Source organism: Pavona decussata, unplaced genomic scaffold (genome assembly GCF_977016875.1).
Source record: "Pavona decussata unplaced genomic scaffold, jaPavDecu1.1 SCAFFOLD_58, whole genome shotgun sequence".
NCBI lineage: Eukaryota > Metazoa > Cnidaria > Anthozoa > Scleractinia > Agariciidae > Pavona > Pavona decussata.
The window spans coordinates 5,302,501-5,322,116 of NW_028145480.1; the positions used below are offsets into that span (position 1 = coordinate 5,302,501).

Sequence of the window (19,616 nt, forward strand, 5' to 3'; positions counted from 1 at the left end):
GATTTTCATTTGCTTTCATTTGCCGCCCAAAGTGAAACCACGTAGTCGTCTTCGAAACTCCGATACCTGGCGCTACTTTCAATTAAAAGCGTTTCACGCACAAAACTCGATAGCTGTAAAAATATCTTTCATCGAGCTTTTTCCTGTTTTCATTGTTATTCATACTGTCATATGTTTTCTGGAACATATAAAGGCGAATTGAGCTTTCACAAAGGAGATAGGCCTGATTTCCCGCCTAAACACTAGCCTGTAGAACAAGCTTATTTCATGCGCTCACTCATAAAGAAAGAATGACTAAGTCAAGTCCAGTCAAATCAAGTTTATTGTGTAGCAACGCTAAGCTTTAGTGAGACAGCTCACCAGCTAGTGTTCAGGTATTACACAAAAAAGATGCCTAAATATGCCTGTTTACTGTATACCTAAGCGCAAAAGGCACTAAACAAGAGATTTTTTGCTATTTTTCATAAAGGTTTCGTTTTCTCCCTGCTAACCCACTCCGGCAATTGTTTTAGAAAATAAAAAGTTTCGAATTTATTGCCTGCTTCCGTTTCAGCGAGTGTTCGATTATTTTTATTATTTAAGTTAAATCATCAACAATACATGGATTAATTGTGAACTGTAAGTTAGATACTGGACAAAGACAAACGGTACAGTATTGAGCTGCACTTTTAAATTAATTTCACCGCGTCCACTCAAACCTTGCCATTACGAACAGCGTTGTATATTCAACAGCAATATCGAAGTAGAGTTACGAATTGACTAAACACTTTTCATTCCATAATAAGTAAGTATAAAATAAATAACGCCAAAAATAAAACATTAAAAACAAACTAACAAGCAAACAGCAACAGCAAACAAACAAACAAAACCAAAAATCCAGAGAAGGTTTCTAACCAATCTGGCGGCTCTACACTTAGGGGAGGAGAGGGTAGGGTTTACAGTTAAGAGGTGTTTGTGGTATCTTCATCCATGCACTTAACTCAGTTATCTATCAACTGTGAAGATTAACACTACTTACATTACTTCTGGTAAGAGAATAACATGGTGTCTCACCTTTCGAAGTGTCATCATCAAGCTTCAAATTCTCCACACCAGCTGGTGTGATGTAACCTTCATTTTTGGCTTTGCTTTCACTGCTTGCCATGGAAGCTGGGAAATGAAATCAGATATTTAATCAGTGCAGTAAGGTTATACCGGTAAAGTAACGTAGATGCTTACTGTTCCTGGAGACACTCTGCAATATTCCAGTTAAAACGTTTTGCCAACAACAAAGTGCATAAATAATATTAACAATAATTGTAATAATTATAATAATAATAATAATAATAATAATAATAATAATATTAATAATAATAATAATAATAATAATATTTCGCAACTTTCCATATAAGATGATCTAGTGCACTTTACTTGTGTGAAAAGATAACAGAAGAAAAAATCGCAGATTACAATAATTGTTAAAACTTAAACCGAGTAAAAGAAATTGTGAAATTGTTCTCCATCAATTATATGCTACGTTAAGGTAGTGTGTCTTTAAAAGCTTCTTAACGTAAAGCAGAACGGTTTTCCAGTCTAAAAACGACTTCTGCTACGATAATAGCATGAATCCTCACCTTTCGCAGTGTCAACATCAAAATCCAAAGTCTCCTTACCAGCTGGTGTGACGTCACTTTTAGGTTTGGCTTTACTCCCACTGCTTGCCATGGATGCTGGAAAATCAAATATTTAATCAGTATACTCAGCTTACAAAGTGTAACTGTAATTTACATGCTCAACTATGACTGGACACACACTGTAACAGTGTAGTCAACTTTTTAATTTTTAGTTTGTATACAGCCAAAACCTTATTTCTGCCACCAGTCATAAATTTGCATTAACGGACAACAGTTTCGAAGTATAATGACAATTTAGTTCTTGGCAGGATATAAACAGGCTACGACGCTGTTTCAGCTTATCACATTGCACGGTGCGTGAAGAAATGTCGTCCGCTTCCGTTTAGCGCTCAAACTGTGGTTACGTCCTTGTCTTCTGGATCATACACATACTTGACGTTACTTTCAACAAAAGTCGGTCTCACGCTCAAAAACGCGATGGCTGTAAGAATTTGATCTCATTGAGCTTATTTCTGCTGTTTTAACGTTATGACTAATTGTTCTCTAGAACATATAACAGTGAAATTGAGGCTAGAAATTAAAATTTATTTGAAGGAGGAGATATCCGTTAGTGACATTGATTCTGCCCGTAAGGGCTAGCCTGAAGAACAGACGTATTTCATACAGGAGAATGAACAACACGCCTGTTTTGCACGCTTCCATAGCACAAGCCCACAAAACAAAAGTTTTTTGTCAATCGCAAATGAAAGCAAGCGTAAGAAAGAATTCAAACAAAAAAAAATTGTAGTGGTGTTAATTTTCGAAGCTTGTATTTTTTCCTTGTAATTCAGTTTTTAAATGCAATGGTGACTCATATTAAGTCCAAATATTTTGTTTTCGCCAGATCTTTGATTATTTTTTTTTGGTCATATGACGCGCCAGTTACAACTTATGTAACTTCATCTATACATGGAAAACGAAATTATTATGTATACATAGTTTATGAAACAATACATGGTCTCGCTTGCTGTGCTTGTTTCCAGTTAAAATGTTTTTCCATGAAATTTTGATGTCTATTTATCCTTCTCTTGTACGGTAGACCGTAAAGCAAAGTGTCTAGAGTGAATTCGACACTTAAATTAGGTTCCAAATTTTCTCGAATTATCACACGGAAACTAACTCCAGTTTGACTCAGTGTATTAATATGTAATAGCATAGCACAAAAACATTGGCATGAATTTGGCCATTTTAATAAAGATAGCCTTTTGCCATCAGCTACTTCACTCTTTTTTGCGGAAAATGTCAAAAAAAGAGATTTCGAATTCATTTCCTGCTTCCTTTTCGCGAGTATTCTCTCGTTATTTTTTATTTATTTATTTTTTTACTTTGAATGCTAATATGGTCTTGAAAGCTGAATCCGCCCTCGCCACGATGGAGTGATGGGCGCTTGTAGCATAATGGCGGGGTCTGATCGAAACCCGGAATCAGATTTCTCATTCATTGAATGAGAGCCTGAAGCCTTAATGTTTGCGTGAACGTTAAATGAACATATGCATGAAATAAAAACAGCAGAAACAACTGATTAAACATTATAAAAGCAATCAAACAAACAAGTATGCAAATGAAAACAACAACAAACAAAACCGAAAACCGGAAAGAGTTCATAACCAGTTCTGGCGGATATAGACGATCTACAGGAGGCGTTTGCTGTACCTACACCGACCCACTTAACTCAGTTCTCTTTCAACTGTGAAGATTAACACAGAACAGTTTTCCAGTCTAACAACGACTTCTGTTAAGAAAATAACATGAATCCCTTACCATTTGAAGTGTCACCATCAAAATCCAAAGTCTCCCCACCAGCTGGTGTGACGTCACTTTCACTTTTGGCTTCGCTTTCACTGCTTGCCATGGACGCTGGGAGATCAAATATTTAATCAATATACTCAGCTTATAAAGTGTAACTGTAACTTACATGCTAAACTATGACTGGACACACACTGTACTTCACGTTAAGAGGCGTTTGCTGTATCTTCATCCATGGACTTAACTCAGTTCTCTTAAAATTGTGAAGATTAACATTGAATAGTTTTCCAGTCTAACAACGAGTTCTGGTCAGAGAATAACATGGTGTCTCACCTTTCGAAGTGTCATCATCAAGCTTCAAATTCTCCTCACCAGCTGGTGTGATGTAACCTTCACTTTTGGTTTTGCTTTCACTGCTTACCATGGATGCTGGGAAATGAAATCAGATATTAAATCAGTGCAGTAAGGTTATGCCGGTAAAGTAACGTAGATGCTTACTGTTCCTGGAGACACTCTGCAATATTGCAGTTAAGACGTTTTGCCAACAACAAAGTGCATAAATAATATTAACAATAATTGTAATAATAATAATGTTAAAATTTATATAAGTGCATTTTACATGTGTGAAAGGATAGCAGAAAATATGTATAAAATCGCAACTTACAATAATTGTTAAAACTTAAACCGAGTAAAAGAAATTGTAAAATTGTACTCTATCAATTATATGCTACGTTAAAGTAGTGTGTCTTCAAAAGCTTCTTAACGTAAAGCAGAACGGTTTTCCAGTCTAAAAACGACTTCTGTTACAATAATAACATGAATCCTTACCTTTCGAAGTGTCATCATCAAAATGCAAAGTCTCCTTACCAGCTGATGTGACGTAACTTTCAGGTTTGGCTTTACTCCCACTGCTTGCCTTGGATGCTGGGAAATCAAATATTTAATCAGTATACTCAGCTTATAAAGTGTAACTGTAACTTTGATGCTCAACTATGACTGGACAAACACTGTAACAGTGAAGTCAACTTTTTAATTTTTAGTTTGTATACAGCCAAAGCTTTCTGCCACCAGTTATGAATTTGCATTAACGGACAACAGTTTCGAAGTATAATGACAATTTATTTCTTGGCAGGATATAAACAGGCTACAACGTTGTTTCAGCTTATCACGTTGCACGGTGCGTGAAGAAATGTCGTCCGCTTCCGTTTAGCGCTCAAACTGTGGCCACGTCGTTGTCTTCTGGATCATACACATACTTGACGTTACTTTCAACAAAAGCCGGTTTTACGCTAAACAACGCGATGGCTGTAAGAATTTGATCTCATTGAGCTCATTTCTGCTGTTTTAACGTTATGAATAATTATTCTCTGGAACATATGGCAGTGAAATTAAAGCTTGAAATTAAAATTTATTTGAGGGAGGAGATATCCGTTAGTGACACTGATTCTGCCCCTAAGGCCTGGTTTGATAACCAGTTCTGGCGGATCTAGACGATCTACAGGAGCCGTTTGCTGTACCTACACCGACCCTCTTAACTCAGTTCTCACCTTTCAACTGTGAAGATTAACATTGAACAGTTTTCCAGTCTAACAACGACTTCTGTTAAGAGAATAACATGAATCCTCACCTTTTGAAGTGTCATCATCAAAATCCAAAGTCTCCCCACTACCTGGTGTGACGTCACTTTCTCTTTTGGCTTCGCTTTCGCTGCTTGCCATGGACGCTGGGAGATCAAATATTTAATCAGTATTCTCAGTTATAAAGTGTAACTGTAACTTAGATCCTAATCTATGACTGGACACACACTGTAACAACAGAATGCGGCAGCCGTGGACAGCTGTTTCCGTGCTGACGAGAGCCAACCAGCTCGAAACAGCTGTCTAAGGTTGCCGCATTCTGTTGATTCTCGGTTTGGTCTCTATTATCATGTCGCTGTCGATCAGTCCGATCAGCCTTCAACCACTTCCGTTTAGCGCACAAAGTGAGGCCACGTCGTCGACATCTGGATCATACAAATATTTGATGGTTAAAAGCGGTTTCAAGCGCAATCCTCAATGGCAGTAAAACTATCTTTCATCGAGCTCTCTCCTGTTTTTATTGTTAATTGTACTGTTATATGTTTTCTAAAACATACAACAGTGAAATTGACCATTCAAATTAAGATTTCATGAGGAAATTGTTTCTGTCTTTAAGGCCGTAGTTTCCTTTGACCAAAACACTAGCCTGTCAGACAAGCTTATTTTATGCACTTACTCGTAAAAAAGAATGACAAAAGATGCCCGTTTTACTGTCTACGCAAGCACAAGGGTACTAAACAAGATATTTTTGCCATATTTCACAAAAGTTTCGTTTTCTATTGGCCAACCGACTAAATATTCCAGAAAACAATAAAAAAGAAAGTTTCGAATTCATTGCCTGCTTCCGTTTTCGCGAGTGTTCCCATGTATTTGTGCTTTGAATACATCTTAATATGACCCTGAAATCTGATTCCGCCATCGTAACGAAGTTTTCCAGTACCTTTTGGAACGGACGACGGCTTGAAGCCATAAATAAAAAGGCGGATTGGCGGTCATGTTTAATATGAAGAATAAATAGGAGTTGATAAATAAAGCGCTCAGTGACGGGACAAAAGCCGACGTTTCGACTTTGCCGTCTTCTTCGGGGTATAAAAATACTAGCATGAAACGTCGGGGCTTCTTTTCACTTTCCAGGGCCTATTTTTTCAATTCCTACTCAAGTACCTTGTTGAAGGCACTGCACAATTTATACATTTTTTTCAACTTACCCCGAAGATTGAAGGATAACTCGCTTAGATTTTTCTACTTCTTGGCTTTCTTAACCGACCGACGCCCCTTTCACGAGAAAGAAGGCGGAGAAGAACGAAAAATGTTAAGGAGGTGGCCTTTCTGTAAACCAAAAACACAGTGATCTCATGCCAGTCGTTGCCTTCAACACTTCAGCAAATTTTGTGACTTTCATGGCAATGATACTATGGTGTGAAATGTCGAGCATCCGGCTACATATAAGGCGCTATGACTCTCTACATGCCCTTCCAAAATACACTTACTTGGCATAAACGATGCGTTCCTTTATTTGTTGTGCGTAGGTGGAGACAAAGTATGTATCACTGAATTACACAGATCTATTAAACCGACTCAGAAATATAATGCACCGAGTACTGACGGCTTCTAACGGGTTCAAGAACGACAGTAGCGAGTAAGAAACAGTTCAGTTTTCAGATTTTGGCGTCGACTTCAATGACAGATACCAGGCGGTAGTTAATTAGATTGTCTGTGAGGCTTCCCTCAAACCAGTAAAATGAGAGAGGAGACTAAAATTTGGAATCAGGAAAGCAAAAGGATATGTCATCCACTTCGCTGGCTAAGATTTTTCTAACTTTTTTCCCCCATATGCATACAACAGTTAAAATACGAAACTCAGTCAAAATCTATGTTACCGAAACTAACTTAGTAATGTTAAATTCGCTACCTTTGCCCAGCCATTGCCGACAACGCGCGCACGTTTCCTGATTTGGTCTGTTAATGTTGAGTTATTGTAAATATAATCCATAATCAAATGCTTCTATGTTTAACATTTTTGTCAGAGAAAAGCATTTTGCATACCTTGGTTGCTGGTGGAATGGTCACATGGCTTGGTGTAGGACGGGGTTTTGTTGATCAATATTTTAAAAGAAGCACTTGTTCCATGTGTCACAAGTTATAAAATGAGTGATAATTAAACTAACGAGTGTTGGTCCACAGTTCTGAACACCAACTTGACGAACCCCAACACACGGTGCTCGGAATAAAGTAATTGGCTTAAATAAACCGCAGTGCACCATCAAAGGAAGCCCTATAACTTGTCACAGATGACGTTTTCATTCCATAGTATTTAAAACATATTATTCAGTTGAAATCCTTAAAATATCCCATTCATACTTCCTATTTTTGTAATCTTTACGTATTCAGGGTTGGTGTTTCGTTCTCCGAGTGTCGATCTCCGATTGCTTCGGTTTCGAGTTCAGTGTACTTCGGTTTCGAGTCCAAGGTGCGTCAGTTTCAAACGCACAAATCTCGTTAACCTTTAGCTTAGGGATTCGAATAAGTCGTCCTATTGTCTCTATTCCTCCTTACTCTATCAACCATCCTATCACAGCTGCCAAATTTGCCACTGAATTTCCGCAGCATCTTGACATTGACTTTTTTTACTCAGGCAAACCTCGACACAGTTTCATATTCACTCAGCTTTCTAACCAAAACTGAGCTACAACAAATCCCAAAGGTTTTGGCAGGAGTACCCGGATGGGGCCGCTCGACTAAAAGCCCGCTCTGCAGCATGGAATAGAGCTGGCTTGGAACTGAATACATTAGACGGTTAACTGGTTAGAACGTTTCTAAATATCTAGTTTGCTGAGATTTTTTATTAAAGCACTGGTTCTAGCTGGGTAAAAAATGTCTCGTTTGTTTTTCCTGCCTGTCAGGACCCCTGTCAGGCTCGTAAAAATCATATTTGACTCTAACACTGTCTTTACCAATGAAATTTGAAGACAAGTAGCGGGCCAGGGAGTAACGGCGACTCCACTGTTGTACACAGGAAACTACTGCTCAGTAGCATTTATTTGAATGGTCACACATTAGGCCCGTCTACAAAAGGCTTTAAAAGTTCGAGTCAACTTGTACATTTGAACCATCTTGTACTTTCGCATGAATGGCCGCTCTTAGTGATTTTGTAGCAGATGTATGAAGAAAAACAACTTCTCGCATCGCGCTCTCGAATTTCAATTGTCAGAAACTGGTCATCGATCGAGGTAATATATCCTAGTTGTGGAAGCTCTGTATTCTCGTTACCAGTCCATGTTACAATCTATTTATACTGGAAGGAGAAAATTGATGTCAATCTTAACCCTTCGTCTCCTTATTTCAGTACGTTACCTCGCCAAACGAGATGGCCATGGTGGAGTTTTTCAACCGCGTTGCACTTTTAGCCGCTTCTGAAATTTTATCCCAGGACACACCGAGTGGACGGGCGCGTGCGATCTCAAAAGTTACACATTTAGGCACTCTGCAGTCACGGGAATTAAAAGCTACTTTTTTAAAGAGAGATTTAAGCTATTGAAATAACTGAATAGCTCTTGCAGGTTGTATTCTAGAAATTGGCCAATGAGGGCCCAGTGGGTGCCCTTCTGTAATTTAAGGGGCCCTTTTTCAACAAAGGGGGCCCAAGAAAAGGGGCTCCCAAAAGATATTTGAACTTCTTTGTACAATTTATTCAGAAGCAACTCAAGAAAGTGCAGAAAACGAACACAGAAACAAACATATCAATCTTATCGTCAGTGATGTTTTCGAATATTTTATTTCAGAAAATAAGTAGTTATCCTTGGGCACAATTTTGTGCGCCCCATTTGCCGCGCAAACGTAAATTTTATGCGGCATTTATTTTTCGAATTGCGGAAATCCCGCAAAGCCGCGCTCTAGAATAATCGTTGAACCCTCTTGTGTTAACTTTCTTTTCTGTTTAACTTCATTTTTAGGAAAAGTACTCTCAAGGCTAATTTGCACGTACTGATTTACCGACGTGATTAGCAGGTTCAATCTCATGGGCCAATTTATGTTACAAGTTGTCGTCCATTTTCTTTCTCTGTTACAAAGGGTGAAAATGGGCATCAATCAAAGAAATCTGAGGTACTGCCACGGATTGTTATAAATCGGGCCGAATTTCGTTCACTCATTTTTTCGACAATTGGACCCAAATTGTACGTGTAAATTGGCCTTTATTGGGAAGAATAGTTCCCGTTAAAATACGCTGATTTTTTTCTCAACCTTGTTGTTTCCAGATTGCTGATAAATGCCACCTCTTAGGAAACTTCAATTCTCTCAAGGCTTTTTTGGCTGGTCTCCAGTCCACTCCGGTCTACCGACTGAAAGAGACCTGGAAAGAAGTGCCCTCGAAAAGGAAAAGTAAACTGTGACTATTGTTTTCCCAGGTAGTGGGGGACAGGCCCTGCATTTGAGCTATCCTTCAGTGGGCTCTCTTGGTACTACCTTTCAGTCTGTGGCAGTGCTCATGTGTGTGTGACTCTGCCCTCTGCTTAGTTTTCTTTTAGGAGAGGTATTCGCTCATGGGAAGCTAAAATGTAATGTTTGTAAGTGGCTGCTCGACTAAGTCTCTTCTTTCGAGCGGTATCTGCTTACGTAAGTTGTCGGTAGCGAAGTTTGAATGTAAGTTGTGACGGAACAGGCGTTGTCCTTACACTGTGAAACTGTCGTCTTTTTATCCGCTCTTGACATTTGGAAGGCGAGGTGAATCTTCGAATGCGTTGAGTCTCGCGCGCGAGCCTCACTTGCCCCAAGGCTCTCCCCAGTCTCATTTTCCATTTCCTCGCTCGTTCCAGACTTTTCGTTTTAAGGGGGGACTTAACCTAAATTTGAATGAAATTTGAAGTGGTTTTAAGAAGGGATAGAAGAAAGAAAATGATTTTTGGAACACTAACAGACAGTTGATACCCACGCGAGAGCACCCCAGGTTGCTAGTGGACTAACTTGGTATCCGTCTATTAATTATTACCTATTTTCAGGGACAGAGAAGCAGTTGTGGGCGTACCAGATCGCTTCCATCCAATACGACTTTGTGAGCAGTCCTTTCGTGCGACACTTCCTCCTAAACGCTTCATTCAACTCGGAAGAAGACAATTACAGACTTTCGCTAAAACGAGAGACTCCGACCAAGAAAACTAGCAGCTGACTTACAGGAACTGCAGGCTCACGAGAGCGTCACCATAGCAACTAAGATATTTTAGTCTTCTTTCTTTCTTTACAATTTTCGTTCTCAGATAGATTCCTAACATTCTTCTTCCTCGCCGTGTCAAAGTCTTCATCCGTTCCCAATTTTCTTCGGACAATGGGGGAAGTTTGTCTTTGTGTATACCCGCACTAGAGGACACGAAAGTTACCCAAACGCTACCTTGTGGTATGAAGTTGTTGCGAGTTTTTTTTTTTTACCTTGCACAGTGCATCTCTGCCACGGTCCGTAGACACAACAAGTTCCCTCTGGATAAATTTTCTACTAAAAGATCCCGCTCTTCCTCTAAATTGAAATTGGCGAATTTGGTCACTTTCAAAATTGTCAATTTCGAGCCTTGCCTAGCAATAAGAAAATCAAGGCAACTTGCTCGTCAAGTGCAGTCACTTTGGAAAAGCAGTTACTTATTTGTTGCATCTCTTTATTTATTGCTTGAAGATTAGCTTTCACTTCGTTAGAGTCATACTGCTTTGAGAGGTTATCACTTTAAAGTTGCTCGAGTTTTATCAATCGTAAATTATTTTTAGCGGAGCTCTCGCGCGCGCCGCAGGCGCGCGCAGCGGAGCCCCACAGCTAAGAGAATTTGGTAACCCGTGAATGCGAGAAATTTTGGTTTGGTTATGACGTCACTGTCCGTCCGGCGTACGTCCGTCCGTACGTCCTTCCGCCCTCTATGTAAGCCATTGTGAAATGCCACAGTCAACCTGTGTGGCAATCCGCGTTTTTCTTGTTTTTCGGCGAGAAGTTGCATGGCCAACTGCGTTTTAGAAAACGAAAAGCAAAACATAATTTTAAAGACGACAAAATACAAAGTCAATTTATGTGACCGACAGCGGGAGAAACAGCAAGACGTCTAGCCGTGGAGGAAACAAATTTACTGGCACGTCATCAGAATCTTGAAGTGAAACCATTTTACTCCGATCCGGCGCTACGAAACGTTGGACTTTTCCCCCAGAAGTGAAACGTTTCGTTCACTTAACGTTGTAAAACAAACGACAAAAATCAACAATGGAATAAAAAGACTGATTATTCTCAGAAGAGGCGAGTACATGTGATTTTGTTGACAAAACTTTGCTGGATTGCTATCGTGCAAGATCTTGTTTTCTTGCAGTGTTCACACGCCGTGTAATTTAAACTTGTGCTTAATATTGCTAACTTCAGAGCAGTCTTTTGAGCTCATTTTTTTTTTCGGTCCATGTTCAAAATTTCCCTTGGAGTTTTATTTTTTAATCTCCTCAGATCTCCTCCAAATTTTACCTTTCAACAGCGGGAGAAAGAGTAAGACTACGCGCGGCGGGAATTTACATGAAGGGGGCATTGATCATAAACAGCAGGCGCCGTGAGTCTTGAAGGGGCAACCCTAAGTACTGGAACGGTGCAAAAGGGGCTGCAAAAGGCAGAAAATCACCCCAAATCCAAGAACACGGAACGGGTAAGGGTTAGGTTCAAGGTTACAGCTTATTTGGGGGTGATTTCCGCCGTTCCATGCTTTAGGATTTGTAGTGATTTTCCACCATTCCGCCGTTCCACCGTTCCTCCTTTTAGCGTCGCCGATCGTGAAGTGAACATTTTACTCCGATCCGGCGCGACGAGAAGTTAGATTCTTCCTCTTCATTCTTGAAGTGAAAAGTTTCGCTCACTTAACGCTGTAAAACGAACGAAAAAATCAACAATGGAATAAAAGGACTGGCTATTCTCAGAAGAGGCAAGTACATGTATATTCTTGTGATTTTGTAGACAAAACTTTGCTCGTTTGCGGCTGTTTTGCAATAAATTGATTACTTGCTGTGTTGATACGCAGTTAATACTGCTAACTTCAGAGTTGTCCTTTTAGCTCATTTTTTTTTCGGTTCATGTTCATTAGTTCGATCCCTTGGCGTTTTATTTTCTAATCTGGTCCAATTTTGCTTTCCAACAGCGGAAAAAAGAGCAAGGCGAATAGCGGCGAAAAAGGACTGTTCTAGAGGCGGCACATTATAAACAGCGGATCTGGTCAGTCCTCGAAGAAACGTTGGATTTTTCCTCTTGAAGTAAAACGTTTTGCTCATTTAACGTTGTAAAACGAACGAAAAAATCAGCAATGGAATAAAAGGACTGGTTATTTCCAAAGAGGCGAGTATATTCAAGCTTAAGTCTTATATGTGATTTTGTTGACAAAACTGTCGACTTTTGCAAGTTATTTTTTTGCAGTGTTCACACTGCAACATGTTTAACTTAAGCTACTGCTAACTTCAGAAAAGTCTCTTGAGCTCATTTTTCGGTCCATGTTCGTTATTTCCCCTGGAGTTTTATTTCTAATCTCATTCCTTTTTGCTTCATGTAAGGAAATTTGATTCTCAGGTAAAATAGTCAGTGAAACAAACGTCTCGTAACACTTTTTTATCGTTAGCTAGCATAAGCTACTGACAAGATTTTCTCACATATATTTCTAATTTTTGCATTTATTTCTGACAATCTTCACAGAGAACAAACACAAATACTTTAACGGATAGGATATGTATTTTCAAAGGACGTTAAAAGCGAATGTAAAATTAGTCATTTAAGTGTGACCTCATTTTCATCATAACATCAAAAGTACGCAAAATTTGTCCGCTTGTTTGTGCAAATTTTTGAAGGTCGTCGTTTAGTTTATCTGTGTCTGATTGTTATGAATTATCACAGTTTGTTTTTTTTCCATTTATTACTCCAGGATACATGTATATTTGAAGTCTGTTTCATGGTTAGTGTAGCCTTTTTCTCTGAGGTTTATGGTTGATCAGCAAAATTTGCCTAAGACAGTGACAGTTCGCCTCAATCATCTTTAAAATAATAACAACAAAATAATACTTTGAGCGTGAAGAAAACTATCAAAACTCGATAAATAGCCAATCCCATCCTGAATATTCTCCTGTACAGTGTACATAATATTTTGATATTTTTTTGTACCCCCCACTCACATCCATGAAGCTTTAAGAATGTCAGTTCTGCTGAAATGGGTTTGTGGGTTTCAAGAGGACACCTTACTTACGACACCTTAATGTACCTTATTGTATAGCAGATAGTATTTTTATTTGCATGAGGCGGAGTAAAATTAAGGTTTAATTTTCAAGCGGCAGGGGTATTTTGCAGAACACCGAATGTTGAATCTATAGAAGTCCTTTAATGCAATGGCTGCCATAACAACAAATTAAAGCTAACCGCCTGTATAATTATTATTCCACGAGCGCGCGTTGGATATGAGACGATAGATAGCCAACGAGGCGCGTAGCGCCGAGTTGGCTATAATCATCTCATATCCAACAAGCGCAAGTGGAATAATAATAATCAGTGTTATTAAAAACTGAATCATTGTATTATGCAATTCGAGCGATTTGATTGGCTTAGCGGCCATGGTATATGAGCCATTATACGATGCCCGAAAAATAGCGACCATTAAATTGCCTTCTAATAATATTGTTCTTGCAAAGCGAAATCAGCAAAATATAGCAATATTTCTTGATTGTTTTTAATAAAACAATTATTCCACTCGTGTTTGTTGGATATGAGATGATTATAGCCAACTTGGGGCTATCTATCATCTCATATCCAACCCGCGCTCTTGGAATAATTGTTAATTAGCCCTAAACAGAAAAGAAATGTGCTTAGACCTTCATAACTTTGTTCGTTGCTTAATAGGTGTCTCGCGTCCAAGCGATGTAGAGCGTCCGGTTTAAACTGTGGATACCTAACCCCCACATCAAATTAATTAAAGCTTATAGAACCGGCTTATTAAACTATACCAAGAATTTTGAAATAAAATGAATTGTCGAATTTTTAGCGCTGTTTTCTTGAATCAGTTTTTTCACTTGAAGGGGGGACTTGCTAAAACTCAAATGGAATTTGTTTGTTTACCTTCAATTTTGGAAAGAAGCTAGTTTAACATATAAGGAACAAATACGTGTCGCAAATTTTTTCTTTTGAAATATTTTTTCTCCAAGTGATTTTTATATGATCACTTCACATTTCTTTAATCGTATTTCGTAAATGTTCTGTAACTTTTCACTGCAATTTAATATCACAGAACGCAGACATGTTTTTTTTTTGCACTTTGGGTGTACAGGAAACTGAGGAGCAAATTAAATTGGCGAAAAACAAAATTCACTTGACTTGTAGCCTTTAAAAGGTGATTCGGATGCTCACAATTAGAGGTGGTAAAAAATTCGACAATTCATTTAATTTCAAAATTCTTGATATTGTTTGATAGCCAGCTCTATAAGCTGTTATGGGTGGCGAAAAAAATTATGCGACATTCGGCGTTCAGCATTCTGCAAAATACCCCTTCCAGTTAACAACTAACAATATTGTTAACGTCTAAGCACTTTTCTATACTATTTAAGGTTAAGCGATTTACCAATAATTACTGACTGCAGTGTGTCCAATTCTAGTGCTGCACTTTTTATTTGCCGGCAATGGTATTCACACTCACTATCATCATTCTCACTCAGCATCCCCTCAGTTTCACTGCACCATGTTTCACCCACAACAACAGTGTCGTCTCCACCTTTTTTTATCATTATCATCAGATATGGGTTTGTTAGCTTGTAAAAGACGCTGGCATGGGACTTTCATTGTCGCTAATGTCTGTCCCCTTTGCTTCTTGTAGATGACTGGTTAATTTAGCACAATCTTTTCATTTTTTCAATTTTTTTCTTGTATGGAAGGAAGTGTTTTTTCAAGCGTGTTAAGTTAAAAAAAAAAGAGATTTTAACCCTTCAGATAGTAGTAACTCTTCCCAATTGTTATCCTCATTCTCTGTTTCATCGCTTCTCAATGGTTGCTTGACTTCGCAAATCTTTGGAGAAATGGAGATGTTTTGAATAGTCTAGGTATATTTTCACTAGCTCCTCAGAAACCACAAACTAAGGTAGAAGAAAAGACTGTAATTTCTGTCGCTGTGTTCAGCTTTCCTCCATTGAAGGAATTAGGCATAAAGTCATCAACAGTACTGGTCATGCTGTTCCATCTAAAGAAGTAGCCGGAGATTCAAAGACATTTTAATTTGTACCTTAACTTCTCTTTATCCAGGAAAGGGCATGGAATTCTGCCCATCATGGAGCCAGCCAACCATTTTCACATGAAGCACACTGCTGCTCTTTCTTAACCTCGCAGGTGTCTTTGACAAATTCCATGTATAACTCTAGCCACAAATTTTTGCAAAATAATAATTATAGCCAGGTACATGTTTTTTTGAACTTTCAGATGCCTTCAAGTAATCATGATTAGCTGGGTCCTGTTGAAAAATAAAAACCTGCCTCCTCCTCCCCTCTGTTACAAATTCCCTTATGTAATCTGACAACAGGTGCATCATCATTGTGCAACGCTATGTCATGAGCAACCCTCCATGCATTTCTTTTCATTCTTTTTCTTCGTAATTTCATAGTGAGCTAGCCACAGTTGTCTTCTAAATTTCTTGGTCTGATTTGTCATGAAATCTTTGAAAATATTCCATTTTATAGAACCGCCATCGGTAGTGGCATCTCAGCCACCTGCAGGATTAGTCCTTTCCAGCCAGCTTCCCCCCAGTCACTGCTTTCGTGTGGTCGATGAATCCTGATGCGGTAATCAGACTTGCAAATTGGACAATTCGGCATCTCGTTAACCTGACCTTATCAAACAGTAGCATTATCGAAAACGTGAACTTAGGGAAAAATTTAAAAATCATCATAGGCCCCCATCTGCTTAAATTATGAACCCTCACTTAGGAGCGTTTTAAGATTTGCCACTGCCTGGGCACAAAAGCCATGCACAGAGGGTGTAACCTTTACTGGTAGGTTTAGATCTTGTGTTTTAGCTGAAGCAAAAAATAAATTGATGTAAGCTTTTTATTTACCATCACAGATCATGACAGATGTGATGAAAACAGTTTGCCTCATGAATCACTTTGTTAATGGACGTTCTTGTTGAGGCAGTTCATAAACTTGTAAATTATCCATTCTTGTGTGAAAGTTTTTGTGCATTTTTCCCATCAAGGGATAGATCCAGTTGTGTATTAAATTGTTTACCTTTTGATAAATGTTGATGTGATGGCACGAACCAAATTGAATGGGCACTCGCTGAGCATATAAAATTTTTCTTCAGCAGTAAAGATTTTAATTAGTTGGCCAGGCAGGGCTATTGCTCTAGCATGTTGTGTACAACAGAGATTGGCCACTGGATGTCTGGGCCTACAATAGCTGCACGTTTATAAGCAACAGTCAGCACTGTCACTCAATCATTCAATTGATGGAGGCTACAGAAATATGCTGAACAAGGGGCATTCTCTGTATACTTTACAGTGCAACGAACTCAACTGGGGCCACCCAACATTAATCAGCCAATCATAGGTCATGTTTACAACAAAGGACTCTGGCTTTGGTAGAAAAAAGTGTCGGTTTTATCGGTGGCCCCAGTTGAGTTTGTTGCACTGTCTGTAAGACAAAACCTCACCTTACCTTTAGTTAAATATATATATTTTTTACAAAGCCTGAATATCAGCTGTTTCCCATCTCTCACCAATCATCTAGAGAGGAGATGACTGATATTCAGGCCATGTTTAATGCAACCAGACCCTGGCGTCTTTTGAAGACTGTGATTTAACAGATACAAGGTCAAACTTCTTATCAGCCATCTCTTTTAATTGAAAGAAAAATTTAAAACTTGGTAGTGGGTAATGAATTATGAAATATGTACAGTTATTTATTTTTACAGTGCAATCTCAGTTATTTGAACTCTCAATGTTTTTCAGCACTCCCAATTCTTGAAGAACAAATAGTTGTTACAGCGGTTACCAATAACACGCGACCTATCGCCTTCAAAAGACTCCGATAAAGTTGCGTTTTGGTGGACGTCAATCATAGAAAAGCCGTTGAAATTATTTTGAATTCTTAGACCATTTCAAGGTAACAGAACCAAGAAATTGACAGTTTTATCCGCTGACGGATGGTAAACTTTATGAAAGTTGATTTCCAAGCCAGATTATCTAAAAAAAAATGGGCATTGTGTAGACGAAGCAGTTTTTTTTTATGAAACATTTGAAATCACTACACCTGATAATAAATCAGCGATGCGTGCAAGTGAGTAAATTATCACGTGCAGTGAAAATTGAAATTTTTAATTCAAAAATACCTTTTATTTGCGCTTGATCTGGCTCGAGAATCAATTTAAATAAAGTTTACCTTCTCTTAGCGAGGTAAAATTCTTAGTTTCTTGCAGGGTTACCTTGCAATCTTGTCAGAATTCAAAATAATTTCAACGGCTTTTGTTTGATTGACGTCCACCAAAACGCAACTTTATCTGACTCTTTTGAATGCCGTAGGTCGCGTGTTATTGGTAACCGCTGTAAAATTCTCTTGGATTTGCTTCAGTCAGTTTTTTGCCTCCAATTTTTTGAACAAAATTCATTTTCACTAGGAAGTTAAAAAAAAATTGGTACAGTACTTCCACTGAAGTGATTGTCACATAACATTATTGTAAAAATGTTAATATACCAAGTAAATTGTTTTCTTTTACTTACTTTTGATTATCCAATAATAACTGTTGATTTTCATGGGTTTTGTGACATGCAGTAACCTGTGCTACAGTTTTCTACACCTTATCACATAGTCTGGTATAACTTTTTCAGTAACATAAGGAAAAACACTAAATAATATTACTTTCCCTTTCCATTCTGTCCAAAGTTTAGGTAAAATCTTTATTTATATGAAAATACTTTAATCCACTGATTGTTTTGGAGAATAAAGTGATACAATGCTTTTAATTTGCAAATTATATTTCAAGCAAAGTATATGTTGTTCATCATTTTGTGAATTCAGAAGAGTACTATTGCTGTACATGCACTCAACTCTCTTTAGGCACTCTTGTTCCTTCTATTTTTTTCTTTCGGAAAAAGAGGACGATGAAAATTAAAGTAAGGAATATTTTTGAGAGAATGCTTATTAAAATTAATGTTATGATACATTGTGGGTATTTTGCTGTGTAAAAATGAATGGGACTTCTCAGATGAGGTGCTATCCATAAACTGGAGTGATGAGGCTGCAGTAGTGTAGTGTTTAGCAGTCTAATGACTTCTTAAATTGAGATTTTGCTTGTAAGGATAAAAGGTTAATGGGTTGGAGCAAGGCCTCTTCCTTAATTGAGAAACCAGAGAATAAAATCTGCAGTGTAAATTTTTGTGGTGGAACGAAACCGCTTAGTTTTCTTTTCAGTATTGCCTCAGTAAGATAATGTGGTCCATGAAAGGTAAAGAAAAACTCTTTGACGGATTAAAACCTATGACCCCAGGATTTTTTGATCACTGATGGACCAAAATTAATCTCCTCACTAGGGTAATGCAAAATTTAAGTGGTTTCCTTCCCACACAGAAATTTACACTCCAAGGATAATTCTCTGATTTCTCAGTTGTATAGTCAGTACCGCACAACACAAAATTTCAGTACCCCTTAATTGTTGTGTTATCTCCAACTGTACTCCAAGTTAACTCTCGTGTAGCAAAGTGTAGAAAAACTGCTGGGGATAACCGGCTCCCATAACTGCCTGATGGATTTTTTTTGGTAACGATTTTGACAGCGACATTTGAGGATTTATACACAATTGTTATTTGATTCTAAGTCAAACAATTTACTAACTTAATTTAAAATCAGGTACAAATGACTAGGGACTGAAAAAAAATTTTTTTCCGTTGAATAATTAGACTTACGACATTTATTGCATTCAACATAGAAAGAACGCACTCCTTACACAGACTGAAGTTGAGATTGTGTGGGAGAACTAAAGTTGATTGCCATGAATGAAAGGATATTGGAACATACATGTGTATATCTGGCAACCCCTGTAGATTTTGCAGGGGCAGATGACATCATCACCAAATTGGCAAAGGAGAGAACCTACGCTAGGATCAAGGTTATCAAACGCACTCTCTGATCCAGTTTTGATTATTACTAGTTTCCATAAATACAAAGTAGCAAAAGGCATTCACAAGTGATTGTTGTTTTGACTTTACAATATCAAGAATAAGAGGCAGCCAATTACTGCTGTGGTTTCTCTGAACAAAACAGTATCACTTTGCACTCTCAAAACAATGGAACTAATGTGATTGACAGGAAGTTATGAAAGGTTCATGTTTTCCTATCCCACCGAAACAAATGGGAAAAATTATACTGCATTCTTAGATTAAGTTAAGAGCAAGAAAGACATCTTTACTCTCTTGTAAATCAATATCAGTTGCATGGAACTGACCATTTAGTTTGAGTTTATACAAAAACCAAAATAAGCACACAAGAATAGCTATCAACCTGGGAATAACAGAAATTTTTAAAAATGAGCTTTTCAATCTAATTTATTGAATTAATGAGCTACAAGTGCGGTAAGAAAATATAAAAAATTATGGCACAAAGCTAATTTGACTTGAAATATTTCTCCTGTATT

The 19,616-nt window shown here is 38.1% G+C and overlaps 1 protein-coding gene and 1 long non-coding RNA gene across 2 annotated transcripts in view; one reads left to right on the plus strand and one right to left on the minus strand.

Moving 5' to 3' along the window:
- Positions 1-7,179, minus strand: part of LOC146479854 (uncharacterized) — a 26,715-nt gene extending 19,536 nt beyond the window's left edge. The window contains exons 1-5 of the mRNA XM_085110271.1: positions 7,022-7,179; positions 5,026-5,121; positions 4,227-4,322; positions 3,732-3,827; positions 1,054-1,149 (exon numbers count right to left, since the gene is read on the minus strand). Of these exons, the coding sequence (XP_084966397.1) occupies positions 1,054-1,149; positions 3,732-3,827; positions 4,227-4,322; positions 5,026-5,116 (379 nt within the window). The 5' untranslated portion in view covers positions 5,117-5,121; positions 7,022-7,179. The remainder of the gene's footprint in view (positions 1-1,053; positions 1,150-3,731; positions 3,828-4,226; positions 4,323-5,025; positions 5,122-7,021) is intronic.
- A 4,507-nt stretch (positions 7,180-11,686) lies between these two features.
- On the plus strand, positions 11,687-15,471 carry LOC146479855 (uncharacterized). Its single transcript, XR_014864831.1, has 3 exons — positions 11,687-11,901; positions 12,115-12,308; positions 15,240-15,471. It is a non-coding gene; the product is annotated as an uncharacterized LOC146479855 (long non-coding RNA).
- Positions 15,472-19,616: the final 4,145 nt, after the last annotated feature.